The sequence below is a fragment of the Melozone crissalis genome, unplaced genomic scaffold (genome assembly GCF_028551555.1).
Source record: "Melozone crissalis strain CALT ecotype California unplaced genomic scaffold, PUWL_Pcris_2 ptg000030l_1, whole genome shotgun sequence".
Lineage (NCBI taxonomy): Eukaryota > Metazoa > Chordata > Aves > Passeriformes > Passerellidae > Melozone > Melozone crissalis.
This window is the reverse complement of record NW_026535808.1, coordinates 104,486-130,622: the sequence shown is the minus strand read 5'-3', so window position 1 is coordinate 130,622 and position 26,137 is coordinate 104,486. Positions and strand designations below refer to the sequence as shown.

At 47.1% G+C, this 26,137-nt stretch overlaps 1 protein-coding gene across 1 annotated transcript; it reads right to left on the bottom strand.

Annotated features, from left to right (window-relative positions):
• Window positions 1–3,313: 3,313 nt before the first annotated feature.
• Window positions 3,314–25,911, bottom strand: LOC128939998 (acetyl-coenzyme A thioesterase-like; the record flags this gene model as incomplete). Its single annotated transcript, XM_054281318.1, has 15 exons — window positions 3,314–3,718; window positions 5,444–5,570; window positions 7,025–7,153; window positions 8,887–9,020; window positions 10,811–10,900; window positions 12,180–12,240; window positions 12,599–12,654; window positions 13,764–13,920; window positions 14,536–14,655; window positions 17,307–17,457; window positions 19,266–19,398; window positions 21,945–22,046; window positions 23,001–23,061; window positions 25,423–25,492; window positions 25,812–25,911. Coding segments are annotated over 15 exons (1,896 nt in total), but the record flags the coding sequence as incomplete, so codon positions are not given.
• Window positions 25,912–26,137: the final 226 nt, after the last annotated feature.

Below are 26,137 nucleotides of genomic sequence, written 5' to 3'. Positions count from 1 at the left end.
AGCAAGGGGCTCTGGGCTCTGGGCTCTGGGCCCAGCACAGGGCTCTGGGCTTTGGGCTCTGGGCTCTGAGCCCAGCACGAGGCTCTGGGCTCTGGGCCCAGCACGGGGCTCTGAGCTTTGGGCTCTGAGCCCAGCAAGGGGCTCTGGGCCCAGCAAGCGGCTCTGGGCTCTGGGCCCAGCACGGGGCTCTGGGCCCAGCACGGGGCTCTGGGCTTTGGGCTCTGGGCCCAGCACGGGGATCTGGGCTTTGGGCTTTGGGCTCTGGGCTTTGGGCTCTGGGCCCAGCACGGGGCTCTGGGCTCTGGGCCCAGCATGGGGCTCTGGGCTTTGGGCTCTGGGCTTTGGGCTCTGGGCTCTGGGCCCAGCAAGGGGCTCTGGGCTCTGGGCTCTGGGCCCAGCACAGGGCTCTGGGCTTTGGGCTCTGGGCTCTGAGCCCAGCACGAGGCTCTGGGCTCTGGGCCCAGCACGGGGCTCTGAGCTTTGGGCTCTGAGCCCAGCAAGGGGCTCTGGGCCCAGCAAGCGGCTCTGGGCTCTGGGCCCAGCACGGGGCTCTGGGCCCAGCACGGGGCTCTGGGCTTTGGGCTCTGGGCCCAGCACGGGGATCTGGGCTTTGGGCTTTGGGCTCTGGGCCCAGCACAGGGCTCTGGGCTCCGGGCTCTGGGCTCTGGGCCCAGCAAGGGGCTCTGAGCCCAGCACGGGGCTCTGGGCCCAGCACGGGGCTCTGGGCTCTGGGCCCAGCACGGGGCTCTGGGCTCTGGGCTCTGGGCCCCCCACGGGGCTCTGGGCTTTGGGCTCTGGGCCCAGCACGGGGCTCTGGGCTTTGGGCTTTGGGCTCTGGGCCCAGCACAGGGCTCTGGGCTTTGGGCTCTGGGCCCAGCACGGGGCTCTGGGCTTTGGGCTTTGGGCTCTGGGCCCCCCACGGGGCTCTGGGCTTTGGGCTCTGAGCCCAGCACGGGGCTCTGGGCCCAGCACGGGGCTCTGGGCTCTGGGCCCAGCACGGGGCTCTGGGCTCTGGGCTCTGAGCCCAGCAAGGGGCTCTGGGCCCAGCATGGGGCTCTGGGCCCAGCACGGGGCTCTGGGCTTTGGGCTCTGGGCCCAGCAGGGCTCTGGGCTCTAGGCTCTGGGCCCAGCACAGGGCTCTGGGCTCTGGGCCCAGCATGGGGCTCTGAGCTTTGGGCTCTGGGCCCAGCACGGGGCTCTGGGCCCAGCACGGGGCTCTGGGCTTTGGCTTTGGGCTCTGGGCCCAGCACAGGGCTCTGGGCTCTGGGCCCAGCAAGGGGCTCTGAGCCCAGCACGGGGCTCTGGGCCCAGCACGGGGCTCTGGGCTCTGGGCCCAGCAAGGGGCTCTTGACTCTGGGCTCTGGGCTTTGGGCTCTGGGCTCTGGGCCCAGCACGGGGCTCTAGGCTTTGGGCTCTGGGCTCTGGGCCCAGCACAGGGCTCTGGGCTCTGGGCTCTGGGCTTTGGGCTCTGGGCTCTGGGCTCTGGGCCCAGCACGGGGCTCTGGGCTCTGAGCCCAGCACGGGGCTCTGGGCTCTGGGCCCAGCACGGGGCTCTGAGCTTTGGGCTCTGAGCCCAGCACGGGGCTCTGGGCCCAGCAAGGGGCTCTGGGCTCTGGGCCCAGCACGGGGCTCTGGGCTTTGGGCTCCGGGCTCTGGGCCCAGCACAGGGCTCTGGGCTCTGGGCTCTGGGCTTTGGGCTCTGGGCTCTGGGCTCTGGGCCCAGCACGGGGCTCTGGGCTCTGAGCCCAGCACGGGGCTCTTGGATCTGGGCCCAGCACGGGGCTCTGAGCTTTGGGCTCTGAGCCCAGCACGGGGCTCTGGGCCCAGCAAGCGGCTCTGGGCTCTGGGCCCAGCACGGGGCTCTGGGCTTTGGGCTCTGGGCTCTGAGCCCAGCAAGGGGCTCTGGGCTCTGAGCCCAGCAAGGGGCTTTGGGCTCTGTGCTCTGAGCCCAGCACGAGGCTCTGGGCTCTGGGCCCAGCACGGGGCTCTGGGCTCTGAGCCCAGCACGGGGCTCTGGGCTCTGGGCCCAGCACGGGGCTCTGAGCTTTGGGCTCTGAGCCCAGCACGGGGCTCTGGGCCCAGCAAGGGGCTCTGGGCTCTGGGCCCAGCACGGGGCTCTGGGCTTTGGGCTCTGTGCTCTGAGCCCAGCACGAGGCTCTGGGCTCTGGGCCCAGCACGGGGCTCTGAGCTTTGGGCTCTGAGCCCAGCAAGGGGCTCCGGGCCCAGCAAGGGGCTCTGGGCTCTGGGCCCAGCATGGGGCTCTGGGCCCAGCACGGGGCTCTGGGCTTTGGGCTCTGGGCCCAGCACAGGGCTCTGGGCTTTGGGCTCTGGGCTCTGGGCCCAGCAAGGGGCTCTGAGCCCAGCACGGGGCTCTGGGCCCAGCACGGGGCTCTGGGCTCTGGGCTCTGGGCCCAGCATGGGGCTCTGGGCTCTGGGCTTTGGGCTCTGGGCCCAGCACAGGGCTCTGGGCTTTGGGCTCTGGGCTCTGGGCCCAGCACGGGGCTCTGGGCTCTGGGCTCTGGGCTTTCGGCTCTGGGCCCAGCACGGGGCTCTGGGCTTTGGGCTCTGGGCTCTGGGCCCAGCACAGGGCTCTGGGCTCTGGGCTCTGGGCTTTGGGCTCTGGGCTCTGGGCCCAGCACCGGGCTCTGGGCTCCGGGCTCTGGGCTTTGGGCTCTGGGCCCAGCATGGGGCTCTGGGCTCTGGGCTTTGGGCTCTGGGCCCAGCACAGGGCTCTGGGCTTTGGGCTCTGGGCCCAGCACGGGGCTCTGGGCTCTGGGCTCTGAGCCCAGCAAGGGGCTCTGGGCCCAGCACGGGGCTCTGGGCCCAGCACGGGGCTCTGGGCTTTGGGCTCTGGGCCCAGCAAGGGGCTCTGGGCTTTGGGCTCTGGGCCCAGCACGGGGCTCTGGGCTCTGGGCCCAGCACGGGGCTCTGGGCTTTGGGCTCTGGGCCCAGCAGGGCTCTGGGCTCTAGGCTCTGGGCCCAGCACGGCGCTCTGGGCTTTGGGCTTTGGGTTCTGGGCCCAGCACGGGGCTCTGGGCCTTGGGCTCTGGGCTCTGGGCCCAGCACGGGGCTCTGGGCTTTGGGCTCTGGGCCCAGCACGGGGCTCTGGGCCCAGCAAGGGGCTCTGGGCTCTGGGCCCAGCAAGGGGCTCTGGGCCCAGCACAGGGCTCTGGGCTTTGGGCCCAGCACAGACTTTGGGGTCCCAGCCCTGCCCCACAGCAGCCCCAAGGCTCCTCCAGAGCTATGCAGCTCTGCAGGTGGGGTCTCACCTGGGGACAGTGAAGGGTGACCTGGTAAATCTCCAGCTGTGTTCTCAGAGGAGGCCACTCAGCAGCTGAAATTGTTTATGAGCCAATGTGTGCAGTGCTGGGTGTGCTGCCCTGCTGGGGCTCAGCCCAGGCCGTGCAGGGGGCAGGGCTGGCCTGGCACCGCTCTCCTGTGCCCTGCAGAGCAGGTGACTGTCGGGCACTGGATCCCCGGCCTGAGCGCGGACCACGAGGATGTCATGGCCGCGCCGGCGCCGCAGAGAGCGCGGCCCAAGTGACCCAAGGTTGTCACTTTCTGAAGGCTCCGGCCTCTCAAAGAGTTCTCCTGTGCTGCTGCACTCCAGTGCTGATGACAGAGAGCGGATCCAGAAAATCAAGCGAGCTGCAGAGGAACTGTTGGTTTTCTGTCTCCCCTCATTTTCCCGGTTTGCCTCCCAAACTTGCCTGGTGCACTGTAAAGCTGGGAGCAACAGGAGCACAGCAAGTGGCTGCTTTATTAAAGGAATTGTGGGTGTTTTCTAAAGGCTCTTGTTGGATTCTGGTTTGGTTTTGACTTTTCCTTTTAGGAATAATGAACTTATTCCTCCATATGTTCCAGCTTGAGCAGTCTTGTGAAGCTTCAGATCAGCCCTGTGGGCTGCTGGGCTTGGGGTGCAGTTCCTGATGGTTGTAGTGGTAATTATCTGCGATTAACCGAATTGGTCATGCACACTGGGTCATTTCAGTGTGTTCACTAACAGAATCCAGCCCTTCCTCTGAAACCTCTGGTGAAACACACCCCTAAGGAATTGGAGAGCAAGTGAGAAGCTTTCTTAGTTTACTTACTTATTTTTCAAAGAAAATGCTCAAAAATCTGCAGTGTTTCCACGCCTTGGTGAGCTGGGAGTAAACTTTTCTTTGTAAAAAGAAAAAACCTGGTGGATATTAAACAGAAAAATTAAGAAACCAACTCCAAACAGAGTTCCTGCATCCACCAGTATTACTGGAGAAGTGCACCCTGACCTTCCCTCACATATTTTTCTTGCAGCAAAAAACAAATATGGGAAATTAAATTTTGTGGGGATATTTTATTTTATTTATTTGTACAGGTGATTATTTTTAATAAAATATTGCCAAACAATACAGTGATTAGAGGTCACATTTTAGATTTCTTGGTGCTGCTGTGGAGACTGAGATAAGGGGTGTATGTTCATTTAGTAATAATCAAAGCACATTTTTAAAAGGGGAAGAGGACTGCAGGAATTTCAATCACAATTATATCACACTGCTTAAACGTCCCTTCACAGCTCTTTGCGCCCATTCCTCCAAGTATTTCCCCTCTAAGAACTTGATACAGGCCAACGCAGTGTCTTTGACTGAGCTTGATGCGTCAGTAACCTTATCTGCAGTTAGGAAGGACGTAATTCGTGATGATAACGGAAGGAAGTAGCAGACCTGTTTGTACAAAAGTAAACGAAACAAAAAAGCCTATGGATTGCAAGCTAGCCATTTTTTTGCAGAGCCTGGATGAGTACCATAGCTTTCATGGATGTGAATAGAAGCACACAGTGCTTGTGAAACTGAAGGCAATAATTTGCAAAAAGCATGCCTTTTTACAGCACCCCAGTGATCTGGTTTCCTCTCTGCTCCCAGGCCCTCCAGCATCTGCAGGTAAATGTACAGAGCAGTGCAGCAAGAAACACTTGTGTATAACATATCAAATATGTGTGCTCTGTGAGCAAACCTGCTGCCCCAAAAAAGGAACTGCAGCCACCAAGCGCTGCTGAAAGTTTTCAGAAATGTGTTTTCTTAAATGGAAAAGTTTTAGCCTTCCCATGGCAAAGAAGATTGGCCATGGGTCCAGAGATGGGAATCAGATTGTGAGATTCCTGGCATATGAAAGTGCAAGCGATGAATTTAATTTGAACTAATTCCTTGGCCTCTGTAGTCAGCGGAAAGACAGACACACCGCCAGAGGCCAGTGCAATGCACATCCTCTAGGGGTGTGTTTTAGAAGTCTGGAGGGGTCGGGGTTCAGGGCTCATTTCTAACAGTCAGATTGGCCAAAGCTGGGCAAGGCAGACTCCACACACACCCAGACTGAACTCCTTTTTTGGAGTCTCAGCTCAGGCGAGGTGACAGCCCCAGGGCAGGGGGACAGGGCAGGGGGCACAGCTGGGCCCTGCAGGGTTACTCACAGTGCAGGAGCAGATGCCGGTCCTGTGAATCTGGAATCCAGAACAGACGTCTTGAGCCCTGTTGTACCCTAGGCGTGCGGGCATCGCCTTGTGCGTCACAGACTTCACCGCTACGATGTAGGGCAAGCTGCAGGGCGGGGACAAGCATCACTGTCACCGTGATATTTTCTGAAAAATCCCTTCACCAGGATTTCTTCTCCTGGGAAGATGAGAAACCTCAGTTTCTCCATGTTTTGCTCCTCTGGAATGTAGCTGGAGATTGTTTATCCAAACATGTGAATTGTTTTTAATTAATGACCACTCACCATCAGCTGTGTCAGACTCTCTGAGTCAATCACGAGCTTTCATTATCATTCTTGTCTAGCCTTCTGATGTATCGTTTCTCTTTTTTTAGTATAGTTTTAGTATAGCATTTCCTTTAATATTATGTTAATATTAAATTAATATTAAATTAATATTAATATTAATATTAATATTAATATTAATATTAATTTAATAATATAATATCATAAAATAATAAATCAGCCTTCTGAGAACATGGAGTCAATTCTCATCTCTCACCTCATCCTGGGGAGACCTCACAACACCACACATCACACCCTTCCTCTTGTTGAAAACATTCATGGGAGTGACAACAACACATCTTTTTCACAGGAGGGCAGAGGAGCTCGGGTGTTTTGCACGATCCTGGCTCAAAGCTGGGCCCCTGCTGAGCCTCAGTGAGGCTTCACACAGAGCCCAGTGCGGGAGACCTCTGTAGCAGCCAGAGAACAATTCCCCACCTTTTCTTTTTAATTTACCCTGCTCTCCTCAGCTCATGTTTACTGCATCAGGGAACAACCCTTACCCAGAGGCTTCACAGTGTGGCCACAGTAAAGGTATCCACACTCATTCAATCCCCTCATGGAGGGGGAAGGCAAGCACAATACAGAGTGCTGCCTTTTAGGGCTAACTGGAAGAATCACTGAATGTGAAAAAGAAACAGAATAGAGGAAGGTAAGATAGACCAAAACGTTCCATTTGCCCATGTTTCACTGTGTAAGAACAAAAGGAGATCTAATAACAATAATAAAACTTTAAAAAGCAGGATATGTTAAACTGAGCAAGGGACTCGGCAGAATTTACAGACACAACAAATGTGTGAGGTTTCAAGAAGTTCCTTGACTAAATAAAAACCCTATAATTACGTGGAATGGGAGTACAAAGTCACTTCAAACAAAGAACAAATAAACTCCCAGCTAGGTGCTTCAGCATACTGACATGCTCTCTGGGACATGAGTTTTTTTCTCCATTTGCCCTTTTGAAATTCTGGCCTATTTGCCCTCCTGGTAGACCACTCCCAAAGAGTCACTGTCAGGGAATCAATACTGGACTATGCTAAAAATTTGTGATGATCTGTATTTATTTCATTGCACCCTAACATTGCAAAGCAAATCTGGCTGTACAAACTCAGGCATCAACCAAGGAATCTCACTCCTTACAAAGCAAAATGCCCTTTTGTCACCCAGTGACAGCTCAAGGTGACAGCACCCCAGACTGCGTCCCCAAAGTGCTCAGAGTTAAAATCAGAGCCATACTCACTCTGCCTGCAACGGCTCCCTTAGGGATACCAGAACGACAAAATCCTTGGGCTGGCGGCCTGCCGTGGGGCCAGACGTGAGATGGTAAATCTTTTCGCTCTGACTCACATCCTCCACGACCTTACATGCTCTGTGAAGACATTTAGCACACACCTCAGGCCCTGTGTGTGCAACTGCAGCTCCTCCAACAAACTCAGTGCAAACAGGCTCATCCTGACACTGGACCGTTCATTTTCATGTTCCAGCAGCAAGGCGGAGAGAGTGAAACATTTAGGTTTTCTGCAACACCTCATCAGCAGGATTTCTTTAGGTTTTGTTTGTTACAAGCTGTAAATTCAGTAGAGTTTGCAGATTTTCAAATATCCCTGAAGTTCCACCCTCAGGTAAAAATCTTTCAGGATGGAATAACTAACTGAAAATGCTTCACCATATCAAATCAGTACAATTTCAATTCAACTGTCTCTAATCACTATTCTACACCATAAAAGGTAAATAAAAAACCCCAAACACCTTTTAGAGCCATTCCAAAACTTGTTTCAAATCATACAAACTTTCAAACATGTTATTTTTTGAAAATATGCATTTTGAAGGACCCCATTTCTTGATTTCTCATTTTGACTGTGAAATTGAGCATCAGTGTCTCCAACAGCACAAACATGAAGGAGTCCAGCTTTTCCCTAATTTTTAAAGCTAGCATGCACAATATATCCACCTCAGTTCTTACTTTAAACTTTTTCTTTTTTTTACTAGTTTTGGGTTTTTGTACAAAAACTTTTAACATACACCTGCCTAGGACTGGAGCAGTGCTTATTTAAGAAAAAGTTGACCTCTGTCCTATCCCTGCCTTTGAATGATACAGAGCATTCAATTCTTTTGAAAAATACAGTGCACTCTGTATTTTGGAACCAGACTAAGCACAAACCAAATTTTACTTCTACACTAAAAAAACCCAAACCCCATATTTTGATTAATAAATGTCTGATGTCAAACTCTTACAACACTTTGTTCCTAACAGGGCAGGGTCTCACAGGATGTGCCTGCGACAGAGGAGAGGAGAGGCCAGGGGGCTCAGAGCCCCACACAAGGACAGGGTCTCACTGGATGTGCCTGTGACAGAGGAGAGGAGAGGCCAGGGGGCTCAGAGCCCCACACAGGGGCAGGGTATCACTGGATGTGCCTGTGACAGAGGAGAGGAGAGGCCAGGGGGCTCAGAGCCCCACACAGGGGCAGGGTGTCACTGGATGTGCCTGTGACAGAGGAGAGGAGAGGCCAGGGGGCTCAGAGCCCCACACAGGGGCAGGGTGTCACTGGATGTGCCTGTGACAGAGGAGAGGAGAGGCCAGGGGGCTCAGAGCCCCACACAAGGACAGGGTGTCACTGGATGTGCCTGCGACAGAGGAGAGGAGAGGGGGCTCAGAGCCCCACACAGGGACAGGGTCTCACTGGATGTGCCTGTGACAGAGGAGAGGAGAGGCCAGGGGGCTCAGAGCCCCACACAAGGACAGGGTGTCACTGGATGTGCCTGTGACAGAGGAGAGGAGAGGAGAGGGGGCTCAGAGCCCCACACAGGGACAGGGTCTCACTGGATGTGCCTGTGACAGAGGAGAGGAGAGGCCAGGGGGCTCAGAGCCCCACACAAGGACAGGGTGTCACTGGATGTGCCTGTGACAGAGGAGAGGAGAGGAGAGGGGGCTCAGAGCCCCACACAGGGGCAGGGTGTCACTGGATGTGCCTGTGACAGAGGAGAGGAGAGGCCAGGGGGCTCAGAGCCCCACACAGGGACAGGGTGTCACTGGATGTGCCTGTGACAGAGGAGAGGAGAGGAGAGGGGGCTCAGAGCCCCACACAGGGACAGGGTCTCACTGGATGTGTTTGTCCCATGTTGGTCGATGGTTGAAATCCAAGAGTAGAAAGGCGGCCATGTGAAATGGCACGTTGACCTCCATCTCCACCTTCATTAACCGAATATCACCCTCCTCGTCAGTAAAGACTTTTATCTGGGAAAAATAAAGGCAGCATGTATTAGAAACAAAGAATTATTACTGTAAATGTTTAGATACATAAATGTTACATAGTTAGGACTTCAGGCAGATTTTCTCAGGAGTTCCTGGGAAATGCCACACCCTTTTGTCCAGGCAAATCAGCCACACCTTGGCTTAGCCCTCTTGCCCTAGAGTAAACGCCCACTTCCCTTTCCAAAATATCCTTCTTTTTCTCCTTTGCTCTCTTCTGTGAAGCAGAGCACCCAGAACTAATGACACTCTGAATAACTACTTAAAATCACAGTTTTGCATCTCTCGTTCCCCACCTGTACTATCTTGCCTTGATTATTTTGGGTCTATTTCTATTCATAGGCCTAAACCCCAAAACAGAGAATTCAAAGGGAATAACCTGTACATCACAATGCACACACAAGAAGGGTTTGTCACCTCCCACAAACCCCATAAAACGGAAGAGGATGGGTACAACAGAGTGTTTAGAATTAGCGAATTTTACTCCCAAATTCATGTGCTTTATTGCCTCTCAAATCCTGAGAAGTTTAACAGATTTGCATTTCCAAGTGATGCAAAATTCATAAGGTTCATCATCACTTTTGAAGGTTTGTTGTTTTGGTTTTCTTTTTCTGCATCAAAAATGAGCAATGTTTTGTTTCTTCTGCATTTCCGCAACAACACAGATTTTGTATTTCTCTGGATTGTCCTATCTTGGAAGAGGAAATAAACCCCAACTTAATCCAGCAAGCACCTTTCTGAAGTAAAGTTTGGTGTAAAATTAAATGCTTAAGAGCTTTAAAAACCATCTACAGGAGGTCTGCATCAATATTCCTCTATGGCACAGAACAGAAATCATGTTGTTCTAGGAGTCTTCTAGACTTGAGAAATCACAAATAAAAGCAGGAGGTGCAGCTGTCAAAACGCCTCTCTGCTAAGTGAACATTGGCAAGGCTGGATTATCTCTGCAGCCTTACAAGCCTTGTGGCTTTGTGTCAAAGACACAAAGAATGCCATTTTTTACCTTCAAAAACTGTCAAGTCAGCTTGGGGTCATTCCAGTTGCAGGGAAAAGGGAACAGATCTGCACTTTAGGATCATTCCCCCTTGTGCAGTCCCTCTCCAGACTTCTGGTACCTCCCCCTTTAGGTACTGGGAGGTGCTTCAAGGTCTCCCCAAAGCCTCCTCTTCCCCAGGAGGAACAACCCCAGTTGTTGTCTCTGCCTGTCTCCAGGAGCTATTTCAAGCTTGCTTTTCCCAGCTCTAAATACAAATACAGAGTTGCTTGCTGTTTATTTGGCACAGCAGTATTTACTGAAATATTTAACCACTGGAACAACCTACACACAGCACTGGCAGCTTTGCCATCACTCGAATTCCTCATGATTTGTATCTGCCCTTATTAAGTATCCTATTGTCTACATGCAAGAGTCACTAAGCAATGTTCCATAGCCTGCAATGCACAGGAGGTCAGACTAAAATGCTGAAAAAGTCATTTATTGTCCCAAAACACCTCTGGGTTGACACGATCTGGAAGTAAACTGCCAGTCACTAACCCCATTTCAGAAACTCAGCCCTGGCAGACGCCAGGTGTCTCTCCATTTTCTGGAAAACATGCACTGCAACAGGGTTAACACCCTGTTTTCCCTTGCCCGTCTCCTGCTTTTCCTAGCAGCGTCCTCCTCTGCTAGAACTGGTTTACACAGGTGTCCTCACTGATTTTGGGTTTATAACAACCCTTCACAAACAGGGAGGTGCTCTGCTTTCAGATTTCTGTAATTTCTTTTCGGCACTTACATTATCCTCAGAATTGTCCAAGGCTATTTTCCACTTTGTTTTCTCTGCCACGTAGGTCAACGCGGCAATGTTTTTGTAATTCAAGTACGCCTGAAACACAAGACACGTGTCTGTAAATGGAGGGGTAAGGGTACATTTCACTGAACATTGCAGAAATGAGGTGCTCTTTTTCCCCATCATTATGCTTCAACTGCAAACAAATGTTTATTCTCCTTGTAAGGGAAAACACACTTCAGTAGTTTCTGAATTAAAACACTTCCAGTGGCTTCCTGATGCACTCACATGGCTGTTGGCAAAACAATCTTAATTAAAGGACAACAAAACACTATTTTCAGCTTCTCCAGTTATAAAGCTGTGAAGAGCAACTTTGACCACCAGGGAGACAATACAGATAACCTCTCAGACCGCCGAATTAATGGTTTTGTCCATCTTCCTCTTAAGCAATTAGAATCTACTCAAAAATTAACCTCTTCTTTGCTACCAAGCTGGGTCCATCTCGGCAATTGTTTTTCACAGCAGGCTCACAAGCAAAGAAAATGCAAATATAGCCATTCTTTGTGCTTGGCTACAGTGGATGGAGTTCTCATTTAACCACTCCATAAAGGGAATACAGCCTCAGAGTGTTTATGACAGGTTTTGATTTCACAGGAAATAAATCTTAACCAAGCGATTTTTATCATTGTGTGCATATTTACATTTGTTGCTCTGCATAAAAAAAAAAAAAAAAAAAAAAAAAAAAAAAGGAAAAGAAGCTGCTTTAGCTACAAAAACTGGACACTGAAACAGCATTTAATTTATTTATAAATCCACCTAAATTCATCATTCACTACAGGACATGGACACAGTCAGTGGCCCATCATGTCCAAACCAGAGACACTTGGTGCAGGGAATCTGGGAATGAAAATTATTTCCCCTATCTTTCCATTAAGCTATTCCAATGTTCATCTCGCTGGTGCTATCTCTCCCCCCACTTTTAGCACTTACTAAATGGTTTCCAATTTTTCAGACATTCTGTGGCTGGATAAAGACAAAAACCAAAACCCCAAACTACTTCCTCCACAGGAGAATTCAGCTTTTATAACAGCTGGGGATACTGAGGGATAAATCTGCAGGAGACCTTAAGGGACCACTTGTATGCACGCGTTTTAAAGACTATTTTATATCCTTCTATTGAACTCACTCTTAGAGCAGTAGTGAACCATCTACTCCCCCTTTTCAAAAGAGACATTTCACTGTGTTACACATCCATCCATTCCTCACGATTACCACAAAACTTCCGAGGGTCCACCTGTACTGCCACAGCCTGAACAGTTGCTTCACACACCCCAAAAGGTGCACAAATACAGCTTTTTATGCACCTACAGATTACCTTGTTTCTCTCCTCCCACATATCACTGGGCTCTTCTGCTCTGGCGTAAACGATGGACATACTAAAACATAATTAAAAAGAGACAGTAGCATAAACTGGTTCTTTACACATCTGTGTATGCTAGGAAAAATCACTTTCTATAGGTTTAAGTGTCTTTTAAATACAGGTACTTTATCAAGTTTTGGTTTGCAATAACTGCTTTTTCTTTCCAAGAAAGACAGTGAAACACAATAACCTCCAGAGCAAAGCAGCTTTGAGACAAGAAGCCTCTAACAATTTCAGTGCCATTGAAACAAAATTATTTGCAAATGTATGCCATATAACAGTCATATATATGTTAAGGGGAGTTCAATTACTTTATTTAGAGGATTATGAAATTAAGTTTTCAAAATCAAGACCTGCCAGTGACCCAGCTATACCTGCTGAACAGAAATCTCTTCCTCACAGCAGCTTCATAAAATCTTCTCTCATCATCCTGCAGGAAAAGTGAACCAGAGAGCAACAAATCTCATTATTTTAGAACAAAGCCTGAAAAAAGACAACTAAAAATTATTTATTCCAGATGGGCAAATGCCAGAGCAAAAATACAAGCAAATAAAGAGCAATTGTGCAGTGGCCTTTCCACAAGCTAACCCAGAAAACCAGTGGTTTACTTTTTGCCTAAGCAATATTCTCTGAAATTTGAAAAAAAACAATGGGATAGAAGAGTTGTATTATTGCAGCATCCTCCAGGTGCTCTTTGGTCCTAAAGCAGTTGCAGCTGGGCAGTGCACCACACATTCTGCTCTTTCTAAACGTGCCATTCACCAAATAAACTATTAACCTAATTTATCATCATCTGGTGTTCAAAGCACAAAGGGAAATTGTATTTTTCAAAGTCAGTTTCTTCTCTTGGACAGCCTGCAGTGCGCAGTAGTAAACTTACTGCCCCAGTGAGTACATAAGACACCTTGATTAATTTGTCTAGTTCCCATCCTATAAAAAATAAGGTCTCTGATGTTAAAAAATAATTTCATTTCTGCCTACACTGGCTCTCTAAAATTCTTGTAACTGGAGCAGGAGGATTAGTGACAGGTGTTAACACAGCAAATAATTCAACAATAGCAGTCAAACTGCTTCAAGTGCTTCACGAACCACTTTCAGGGAAACATGAACTGAGATCTCCATGTCAAAGCGACTGGAAAGCCCACCCACATCATGGGATTTGATTCCCACAGACTTCTTTATTCACTCTATTTCTCACCTTTGTTAAGGGTTTATAAAAATAACTATTCACCGAATACTTATAAATTTCATCTGGTCAGTGGAACTTGCACGAGAAACAGACAAGTGGAAAAATCTCCTAACACATCAGATTCTTCTTCTCTGTGGTTCTCTCCATCAACCACAGAATCTCTGTCATGAGGATTCTCCACGGAGCCTCTCACTTTTGGAAGACTAAAGCTGACAATAACAAAGCTCGCACTCGAGGGCAAGCACTTCATTTGGAGCTTTTCTCTCCAGCAAGAAGATGCACTGCAGTGCCCTGCTTGGTCCTTGCTTCCCCAGCAAGGCTGTGGTGCCACCCCACTGCTGAGAGCTCACCTGAGTAGTGGGCCTGACCCTGGGGAAGGTGAATGGCTCCCCTTTTTCGTCCAAAGCAGAGAAAGTGAGGAATGCGCTGCAGATGCGCTGCGGTTCCGGGCACTCCTGGGCCCACTCCTCAGCGCTGAAAGCCTCCACACGGACACCAACCTCCACACTGCAAGGACAGGTTAAATAAATCATTGAGCTGCTGCCAGTGGTGCAGAATCAGCCCTGAGACATTCTGGAGAGGACTGCAGTGCCTGCAGGTGTGCAGGAAGCCTGACTCAAATACCGTCTGTAGCATAGCAAATCAATTACTCAATCTGGACAGGCACACCTTTGAAATAAAATAAACGATGGCAGTAGCTAAATAGTGTTACCAAAAATAAGCAATAAATAGAATGCAGTCTGTCAATAAATGCCAAGATGGGAAGATCCTGGCAAGAAGCTGGAATCTTCTGAGGAGTCAGATCTCTGGGAGCAACTCAGCCCTTGAAAATCCCTGATTTTCAGAGGAATATTTATTGTCTGAATTTGCAGGAGTGGGATTTGGTGACAAATGATCTTTAAACTGAGAGTCAGAGAACAATTTCTTTAAAAAAACTTCCACTGATAAAAGTGAAACCAAAAAAAGGGCACATATAGGAAGTTACAGATACAGATACATGCCTCCAAGTCCCACCTGAAAAATAACTAATTGACTAATGAAAATCCTACTGATGAAACGTGAAACACACAGTGTAGGCTGGTGCTGGAGATGCCCAGGGAGACGAGAGATGAGGAGCCTTACCTGCTCTTGAAAGTGTTGTTAACACTGGCCTTGAACAGCAGGCGGTCATACTCAACGGACTGCCGCCAGAATGTGAACCTGCTAATTTCCTTTAGGAATGGCTGTGACCGACAGAGGCGGCTGAAACAGAAACACAGAGAGACAGACCGAAACACAGCTGTGCTAAAATCACAGCCAGCGTGACTGACCACAGAAACAGGGCTTGCAGGACCTGGAAGGTCACTAAATTACACTGATCTACTCCATGCTAGCACGGTCAGCTCCAAGAGCATGTAACTCGAGCTTCAGCCATCATGATACCACTTATGCCATGCTGTTACATTTCCAGCACGTTTTAGAAACGCCAATTAATTCCCACTGCTTGAGACTGCCCTCTCTCAAAGCCAGACCACGAATCCCTTACCTACAGCGTAACCGCTTACCTCACAGTTTCATTGCTTTCTGCAGGACTGCATGGGGAGCAGGCCCCTGAGCAGTGTAAAAATGCCAGACCTTAAGGCCTTTAAACAATTAAAGAAAACCTGAACAGAAGGCTGAGCACCAGGGACAGTGTCCAAGCAATGCCATGTCAAGTTACCTAGTCTTAATATTAGTACTTTTCGCTTGGTTTTAGATGCTTTCTGCTAGTATGATATGAAATGAGAATTAAAAAACCGTCACATGGCTACCAGATGCATTCTGAGTGAAAAGAATATTGTTTCCAAGCTCTCTGGAGCAGGAAAAAATCAGGTTTCTTCATCAGTTCTGCATGTATTCAAAGCCCCTCACTTTCTACTGGGAAGTCTGCGCATCACAGGAAGAGGGGACAATTTACAATATATGACATTTATTTTTGGCAACACATTGCTCTCAGTAAGGAGCCCACGTGCACATCTAGGATAGACTGTTCCATGGTGAGGTTTCCTAAATTTCAAAATACAGTTTTGTAGCACTTCTAGCTTTTAACTCAACTGCACTTTGAAAACTAATGTACCGGTATTTTTAAATGCACACAATTATCTGCAGCTAATTAACTGGCTGGTACATCTCTTCAATAATACATTGGAATTACTTTGTAATTAAATTAAAATAATTTGCTCCTCTGATTTAAAATGCTAAGCGTTGATTTTATTTACAATGTTCACTCTAAAGATGCAAACACAATAATGATGAGGAGAGGAACAAGCCAGAAATCAGGCTTAAATATTAATTTCTTTCTGGAAAAGTACACCCTGAATGCTTTTATTGAAAATGTAAGGAATAAGAAAGTATCCATCAAGTTCAAGCTAATATTACTAATATTCAAATTGTTTTATTGCTATCTGCACAATTTTATGCATTGACCAAAAAAAGGTGGTGGGGAAGTGAGAAGGAGAGTGAGTAACCTTTAAAACGCCCTTAGAATTTTATTTTTTCAGGCTTATCCCTCCTCTCCTGTTCCTCCATCACTGTTTGTGGCCATAGAAACTCTTACCTGGCACCTTCAGAGGTAGGGTCTGAGTGGCCTCACAAAAGGTTCATAGTGAGAGTAGTTACTTCTCCAGCAAAAACTACAACATCTCTGCTTTCAACCAGCCTCTGACACCAGCTATTACTCCTGAAATTCTCAACATGAGTAATCATGTTTGACATGAATTAGTTCAAAGAAAATTTGTCCAGTACTCCATTTGCTGATGTCTCCGTTCCTTTTTTAAATCTAAATGTGACTCCCACAAGGTAAAACTTATCAGATGAAAACAGGTAAATATTCTGAGTCATATTACGGCAAAAATCTGCAGCAGTCCCTTCAAGCCACTGGAATTGCACACGGGGGTAGGGTCAGTGCACTCTGTTGTTACTAAAACAAGTTGTTTATCCAACTACTACAGAAAATCTGTTGTTATCAGTACAACCACTGGATACAAATCAAAACCACAGGAATAATGAATGGAGAAGTCATTTGATTATTAAAGATAAAAAGGGAAAACATATCTAACGTCCCTGCAGTGCATTAGGTCACTCGGTATGCAAGGAGAATTCAGACTGAAACTTGAGTGCTGCTTCCAAAGAAGTTTTGTGCAGTGCCCAGGAACAGGAAGGGAGACAAACAAGGGTTGGACTCCAGGGAAGAGGAATTAAGTGATTATGTGCCTGGGTCACACTGGCAGGCAGCGTCACAAAATATATTTTGTTCTCTTCACCTGAAGATGCCCGAGCTCTTTAAACTGCTAAAATTGTTGCAAGCCATAGGATGTGCAACTCAGAGGGACAGAAAGGTCAAGGGACTTGCTGAGGGTTGTGCATCCATTCTGTGCACACACCAACCAAACAGAGCCTGTTTATGTGGGTCCTTTTTCTCTGACTTATTTGTCTTCTGGCATCACGAGGATCTGCAGACTAAGTTCTGGCAGGCTGTTCCTTTTTGGATGCCACTTGATGCAGGGTGAGCATTGGTTTGATCCTGGTTAAACAACTAACTTTGTTTCTAAAGCACTGCACCAGGCACAAGGAGAGCAGGTTTCCGTTCCTGTATCCAATGTTAGCCTTCTGCAAAGATTCCCAGAAAGGTAACACAGCCTCTTTTGCCTTAGGCTCTGTATGTGTAACAGAATAATGCCTGAGTCTCAGTGGCATGGCATGCTGTGGGAGACGGACCACTTAAATAGTTCAAAGGCCTCCTGTCATGTGAGGAGGAAGACAAGTCACAAAGGCCTGGGTCTGTATTCTTCATAAAATAAATCCCTGTGAAACCTTGAACGTTAAAAGCACATCCACTTAGAACCACATGCAGAGACAATGCTGGAGGAAAGTACCTTGCTGAGATGCTTGCCACCATCTGTATCCAATCCATTATCTGTCCAGCAGAGGTGTTCCCTTGTTGGGTTGTGTGCGAAGGCAGGACAAGCTCCATGCTCTGGACATAGGTGTGCTCGGTTGAAATGGCCTGTTCATCTTTAGAAAGATCTGAAACAGAGCAGCAATGAATCAATGAATGCTTTCAGAAGAAAGCACACCCAGTGAAGAGAGCAGCTTGTTCAGACTCAGCAAAAAGACGACAAACAGAAAGGCACAGAAGAGCCTTGTGGTTTGCAAGGGAAGCAATAAGAAGCTGGACGTTTTCTCTGTTCTCCCAGGAGCTGCTACTGCCAGCCCTCAGCGCATGCCCACATCCCTGTACCAGGGGCAGTTCTGTGCCATTTTTGTCAGGGGCAGTTCTGAGTCCCTGTGTCAGGACAGTTCTGTGTCCCTTTGTCAGGGGCAGGTCCTGCAGGGGAGCAGCAGCTGAAGCCCCAGCGTGTGCTGGCTTTCAGGGGCTGTCAGAGCAGTTCAGCACCAACTCAAATGTCTGTCAAAGACTCTGCACTGTGTTTGATGGGCACCCCTACAGGTGTGTTGAATTAAGACTAGAGCAGGACTTATTTCACCTTCTTACAAATTTTTAATTGCCTGAGATAACACCTGCGCGAAATGACTGAAATGAGGATCTGAACCGCCTTGTATTACCCGAACAATTCTGATGTCACTTTCAAGTGTTCAGCCTTGCATCCTCACGCTAATCTCAATTCTTCTCGGTCGTGTTTCACAGGAAAAGATTTAGGCATGAGATTACATCAAGTAATTTTAAAAGTGCCTATCTGTGCTAGGAGCTGCTTGACCTGAATTGTGCTTTTGACTTGTGGCATAATTAGCTAACTTTGTGATTATGTAAGTGTGTGGACACATATGACTGACTTGTACTTTGGACCTACTCAAGGTGTTCCCTAAGATCCACTCGTCAAACAAACCTCACTTTCAGGGTATGATTTGTACATGTGCTGCTCCCTAGCAGCCTTTACACACAATGTTCTCTCCTCTCTTCTCCCACTCTGCTTGTTCTGTCTCCTTAAGGAGGTGAATTAGTGCTACAATATATAATATCCTTCAAAGAAATTTCCAGGAAAGGCAGTGGAGACAAAACCCATCAACCTCTGATTTGTCACTCAGGTTATTAAACTGCAACCCTGTGGGACAGTTACCATGAAGACAAATAGCTTGTTTTCTTGTTCTACGAAGTCTTACTAAATTGTTAAGGTTAGATTTTTGTTTATAACAGGTTTAATCTCTCCTCAGTAAAACCACACAATGCCTGTTATTTATACATGGAGCTACAGCTCAGATTTTCCAAATACCAGCATATTTTCCTAACTGCTTTGAGTAATTTCTTTTGTGAGGGAACACAACAACTTACAAGCACAACTTTCTTTAAGAACAGAAATTACTACCATAAATAACGAGGAACCTGTTTCTTTGTTCAGTTCTTCTAACTTTTTTACCTGTTTTGACCTCCACATAGTGAAACTTCTGCTTGCTGGGAATCATCTCAGGGCATAAACATAGTTCTTACTTTCCTTTCTGGCAAAGACATGGCCATAAGCCTGAATGAATGTCCTGCTTCTGTCCACATCACAACTAGTGTCACAGAAGTTTATTTACTGCTGTAAACCTGTGAAACCTCACACACAGAACCACATGAAGATCTGCATTTCACATCTATTTAATGCACACCTGGCCTTCAACCCTGTGTTTTTACATCTGGACTTTCTGAGAGACAAAGAAATACCACTCTGTTAGAGTAACTGCCTAACACACCTCTGGCACCTCTACCCACAAATCTGGCACAGACTTTTCTACCTGACACCACAACCCCAAGGAGATGCTTTGCCTGCTTTTTTCCTTCCTTCCAGCTGCTCATAAGTGTTTGTTCCACCTTCTGTGCTGAGTAGAAAACTCACCTTCCTTACTGCTCTCCTGCATCACCTTCTGAAGGACCTTCGAATAGTCCCTACGGAATATGCTCCTGTCCAGAGACAGGAAGTACTCCAGGTAGTCTTCTTCAGACCGAAGCTCTATGGGTTTTGGCTCAATCTGTGCAAATGGAGAGGAAAAAAATACAACAATTCTGAATGTCACAATTGTAACAAAGTGCACTTTGAACTTTAAATGGCATCAGCATTTTCTACAGCTTGTTGCGGTGTGTCTTGAGCTTCTGGGTCCCTTTCCCAGGTGTGCCTATACCTCTCTCCCTTCCCCCTTGCCCCCATGCTGAGTGAGTCCTGTCAATCAGGCTCAACATTCCAGTGAGGTGTCCTGTGGTTGGTCAAGTTCAAAAGATGCCCCTATGCCCAGGGGTCATTGGCCAGTCTGGGTGTCGTCCCCCCCGCTGAGACCCAGCCCCCCTCACCTGGTTGGGTGGCTCACCTGTACCTCCCCTCCCCCTGTCCCTGAGCTTAAAAGGTTAATGAGACCATGCGGTTCTATTCTGCTGGAGCAGCTGCTGCCGTCCAGACCTCCGTAACCATGGAATAAACTTCTGGACATTGAACCCTGCAGCGGAATCCTCTCCTTTTTCTCTTCACCATCGCCAGAAGCTCTCTCTCCTGAGGTAAACGGAGTTCCTGACAAGCCTGGACTTGCTCAGTGCCCAGCTGCAATCTCCAGCAGCCAAGGTATCTCTGGGGTGATTTACACCACAGTTGCTGCCTTTGGCCCAGCAGCGAGGGTCAGACTGGCCCAGGCACAATCTAACTGGTAATATTGGGATTTCTATTCCAATACAGCTTTTTCCTATCAGCTGTCCAAGATGACCAGTTCAATAATACAACTAACATGGGGTATAAAGTTCAAGAGATTCTGCATTATCCTTTCAGAATCATTCATTAAAACTCAATGACAAAGTGCTTTTAGCTTCTGAATACAAACATCCATGACAGCACACAGTGTTGAAGACAGTTCTCATTTAAGAAAAAAAACAAGAAATAAAAAAGACAGGAAAAGATGAACTTAATATGAAGGTTTGAGGATAGAATTTTGGAACCAGAAAATAAATACAGTTGCACTGGTCAGTGGTGTCAGTGCAAATTCCTGTGTATTTCAGTTCAATGACAAACTGCATCCAAAGCAAATGTAGTAATTTAAAGAAAATTACTCCATGTGGATAATTACACCACAGGTGACACTGAACAATCACTTGTGAGATTTGTCTAGAAGGCCTAGCCTCAGAAGCATTAAAATAATGCACAAAGCAGTGCACCACAGACAAATTCAACATTTTGTGTCTTGCAGTGCAGCCACTAATGTTTCTCAGCCTTTGACTCTTCCCTCTAACCCTCTTCCAGATTCGCTGCCTCCTTTCCAGCCCTTTTCAAGAGCTTCCTAGATTCTCCCATGTGGCCCAGTTAAAATATTAAGAGGGTGGTTATATTGACATTCTCTCTGTTCAACCTTAGAAACAGTTGTTTAGAAAAGTGGATTTGAAAAAAATATTCTTCAATGTCTCTGAGATTTTAGTTTGTCATGGAATTTGAACTGAACTCTCAAACTCCCTCTGGGACATTCCTGTCTTAAGCCTAATCTTAGTTAATCATCACCAATTCAATCCTGAATTAATGTCCCCAGAAATTTGGGCAAAAGGTGAACTGGTTTATGTTATGAGTATGATATCAAAGTAGGAACAAACAATTCTTACTTGATAACATTTTAGTGCTATCAGAAATTTAGCCATTAGCCTTTCAGAGACAAGAGCTGGGCTTTAGTTTTAGCAGAACTGCTCCAGTCTGTTTCTTTTCCAAACTGTGGCACATCCTCACAGAAGAGAGAGCAGTAGTGATTGGATGTATTAATTGCTCACGGGATGACTCTGCCAATCTCCAGTGGATGTTTATGACAGCCAGATGTGCTGTCATAACACATGCAGTCAGACAGGAAAGTCAGATCCACGATGTCACATTCAAGAAAGCAGAATTTTAAATGCAAAGGGAGTTTTTTTTTAGGAGAGTCTGAGGAGTGTCTGGCCTTCTCTACAAGAAAATTCTAAAAAGATTGTGCCTGTCTGGCACAGTGATGTGAAGGCCAATGGTACCATGACTGATTTCCAAACACTGGGGAGAAGAAACAACCCTGGTGTGAAAACCAATCAACATAAATGGCAAAGAACCAATTTCGATTGGAAGTGAGCTTAAAAATAATGACTTCTGTCTGAACAACCTCCCCAAGAGGGGAAGTAAAAGATAAAAGAGCCCACTCTGCAATCAACTTCTGAAAAGGAGAGAGACTCACAAGGATCTCCCTTTCACGGCTTGCCTCCGTCAAAACTGCAGGCCTCAAAGATGTCACTTCTATAATGAACAAATGTGCAAAAGGAGATGGAAATAGAAATGGAAACAATAACAATAAAACAATAACAATAATAATAATAATAATAGTAATGACAGCAGCAACAACAACCTAACCATTTCAGAGAAACAAATTAGAAATAAACCTCCAGACTCTATCTGAAAAAGTCTGAACTTAGTGCTTTTTTCCTATCACTGATCAGAATAAACAGTGCTTCTGCTGTGTTACACGACCAGAAAAGGTGGGTTATTTCACAGAAACTCAGTCACTCCAAGCTTAGGAGAAAGCAGGAAAAATACCTTTTCAGCACCAGCTGGTTTGGCCTCATATGTTGCATATGCCATAGTCACAATCTTTTCATACTTCGTTACAACATCCTCTACTGTCACCTCTATGCCAACCTATGAGGAAGAAGGTGGTGGAAGAAGGAGACAAAAGAAGTATTTACATCATAGTCAACTGATTTGAGACAATACAGTGCAGTTTTTATCAGTCCCTTACACCCAAAGCAAAAAGGTAAAAAACCTGCTCTAATCACTAATACATATCTGGCGATCACAATATTCAGTCAACCCTGAAAGGTTTTTTAGTACCACAACTTTTATGTTTGTTTAGCATCACTTGTAGGGTAAAATTACAAGACCAGGAAAGACACTTAAACGTAGTTTTATGGATATTATCTTCCGTTTTCTTCTGTGGCATTCAGAGCCCCCATCTGAATGAGTTTCTAAGGTCTGTACGTGCAAAAAAAGTGTGTTTAGGGGTGCAAAGCAAAATGAAACACTTGCACGTGAAACATTGGATTCGATCCTGTGGCATAGGCCTGACACACACCAAAATTCTGATTTTTTCTAATTTTTAGAAACTTTTGGAATACATTACCTGTGAGATGCATCACTCCCATTCATAACGATGGGAGTGCACAAAAAGCACCCCCAAAGTTCAGTTCTGATTTGAAGTGATCAGGCAAGGCATTGCATACTGCCTGCAGTATGAAGATTAAGATCATGTGTACACCTGAGATACGTACATTTGTATCAAAAGTTTCAAAAATGCTTTGAACTTCACCTATTCTGTGGATCTGGCCTGGACCAACACCACCTCTCCCATCCTGCCCACTCCACCTGCCAAAGGCTTCAATTCTTTGGGGCCCAGCTGCTACTCTGACATGGATCATTTAACAGGAAACACACAACTGTAGCACTCTGAAAGCAGTGCCATTGGGCAGTGTCATTGTTCAGATATCTGCAGATATCTGGAGCAAATAAACCTGGAGCCACGCTGTGCTCCTCTGCTGCTCCCAACTCTGCTCTATTCCTTCAATATCTTTAGAAAAAAGAGTGCTGATCTCTTACCTCTATGCGGGCTTTGACTTGTATGTTCACCTTTGCTCTGATGGCAAGAATTTCTCCAACCCTGTTAAGAAGAGTAAGACCTTATAGCAGGCAAACATGCAGCTTTATAAGGGCTTGAGTTTGCCTCTCTGTGTACTCCTAAAAGTGGTGAAGAACATCTCATTAATCAGTCTGTGTCTTCCACACTGCACTGAGAATTCACTGAAGAAAAGTGAATTTTTCACTGTTCAATTCAACACTGTTATTCTCCAGTCAGACTTGGTCAATAAAATTAGAGCCACTGCACAACCTTAATGGCAACATTGCTTCTCTCTGCCGGTGTCTGAATGGCAGCAGGTGTGCTCAGGCACAGCCAGGAGTTCTGGCTTTGCTCACAAGCACATCCTGCAGAAATCACGGAGTCCATACAGCTGCAGGAGCACTCAGACACACTCCACAAGCACCCCTGGCACACAGGGGTGTGCACATGAGTAGATAACTCCAGGGAAAAAGTGCTCTTGGAGGGGGAAAGAATTCATGTTCCAAGTCTTGGCCAAGAACAGGACTGAGGTAAAGGCTTACTTAAATTGCTTATTCCACTGCAGAAGTAGGATGGGAAATGGGAAATGGGAAATGGGAAACAGGAAACCTGCTCTTCCAGAGGACCTGACAGGAACAACAAACTAGACAGCAATTTTCTTTTTCTTGTTCTCACCCAAGAAACCCAAGGTGGAATCCTTTGGGTGCACAGGGCAGGGGAAATGGTCAGTGCAAAGAACCAAGGCCAGCTGCAGGTGCACAGCCCTCATTAGCCTCTGCAGGAGATGCTCAGAAGCAGTTTTTGCATTATTTATTGCAAAGAAAAAGCACAACTCTTAAGGCAATTGTTCCCAACTGCACAGCTAAGGGAGCCACCAGCTCCCTCCCAGATAGGAGAGTGGTCAAAGCTACAGATTTGCAGGGGCAGAAGTCACACAACACCACACTTCCACTTAAAACTATCAGAAATTTACCAGAATGAAGTGACTATCATTCACAGACAGAAGACTAACAACATTTAAATAAATGCAATTTAAAATCAGAGGTATCAATTTAAAATCAGCAGTTCAGTAATACACTGAACTGCTGTGTATTACAGGAGGATGGAGAGGTTATCATGGTATAAAGATAAGTTTTGAACTATATAGATGTGTGACAATTTCTCTTTACATAATAAACACAGAAGACTTAATCCCTGCAGAAGAATTAAGTCACCTGGCTTAGGTAAATAAACCTTCCAGTAAGCCACTTACTTAAACTATTTTATTAATTTACCAGAGAGAGAAGCAAGAGTTCTTTTATTTATGCAAGATGTTTGTATAATGAACTAGATGTGGCAAAATTGAGGAAATTGCACAGTAAACTACATGAAGGATGTTAGGGATGACCTGGCAGAGAAAAATAATTTCTTAAATAATTTCTTTCACAGTTACAAGATTGGTACCTGAAACTCTTATTACAAATGGAACATTGGTATTACAAGTGAGAGAAGAAATAGAAATATTCAGAAACAAATTTGGAAGGAAAAGTAAAAACACAGAGCAAATCAAGACAAGACAAACACTTCAATATTGTGAAACAGACCGAGAAATTCTCTTTTGAGTTCCAGATTTGGTACGATCACGTTCTCTTCTTTGTCACTGGCTTTAGTTCTCATTCTAATGGGCATTGCCCTAACAGTCTCAAGTCTGAGCGGATGCTTATTTTACACTTATGAACAGTTTTTAACTGCCATCAGCCAGCGTTGCTCTTTTCACAGCCACAAAAACTGCATGTGCACTGTCCCCTGCAACCAAGCCTATCCTATCTAACCTCTCCTTAATTCCTAGATTGCCCTGTGTGAAACCACACTAAACCCAGAAAGTAATGGCTTCAGCTTTCTGTAAAGGTATGCGTTAGGAATAAAGGGCCTATTTCCTCTGCCACTGAAAACCATGAGAAATGGTAAAACAAGTTCAGTCCTCTGTTATTTGTAGACTCAGTTAATTCAGTGCTCAGTGAATGTAAAACATTTATCTTTTTTATAAAATAGCTGAAAGAGACAGATGTTAAGTGAACCGAAAGAGACCTTGCAGCAATAAAAACACTGGTAACAGTAAGTTTTATAGGTAGCATTGCTTATTTAACAGAGATAAGCAGAACTGATAAGCCGGAGCCAGATGCTATCAGTTTCTCACCAGGCATCCCAACTGCCAAGTGAAGTTAACAAGAGTTTATTTCTGCCCTGTGAGATGGATCTGCTCTCTGCATGGGTCAGGTTACAGGTAGAAAAGAGCAGTTTTGAGACTCAGCCCTGTGGCTGTCCACGAGTCTGCTGTCTCCCATTTTATAATGCCTCAGTTTATCTCTGCCAAATAAGAGCCTGCAGAAGGGAAACATCTGAGTGCTGTCAGCTGGTTTGTACCTGGCAGTGTCTCCGAACACAATTTCATCCATGGACTCTGTCGTGCAGGGCACACCGGCATGTTTCTCAGCTTCAAAAGAGACACAAGGACACAGTTAGCACTCTGCACCTGCAGCAGGCACTCGCCCCTGCGCTGGTGCCTGACAGGCCAGGCACCAGGTCCGTCTTCTTCGTGTGAGGGACCAATGCAACTCTGCAATGAGACCCTTAGGAAAAAACAGAAGCTAAGTAAGATTAAAGTTTACATTTTTTGTAACGATTCTGTTGTAAAGGGTGTTTGTATTTATGGGTAACATCAGGAGATGAGACTAGACGATAGTGACTAACTCACTCAGTTAGAAAACTGTCATCGAAGGTCTTTCTCTAAAAATGAACTCTCAGACACGTACCTGCCAGCCAGGCGACCTGCTCCATCCACCGCAACAGTGTCCCCGAGTCCAGCTCCCCGTGGCCATCGGTGTCGGCCGCCAGTACCTTGCGGTACACACATAAGGCCGACTTCCACGCCCACCGCCTCAGACGCGGGAGGGAACCCGCGCGCGCGGCCGGCGCGCCACGGCGCCGGGCGGCCGCGCCAGCGAGGAGGGGGTCGCTGCGCACCCGCCGGACGGGGGGCAGGGAGCCGGTTCTCCGGAGGCGGCCGGGGACAAGTGCCACAACGCTCCGGGCGCCTGGGACCCGCAGCCGCTGCATGACGACAAATGCCGCGGTGCTC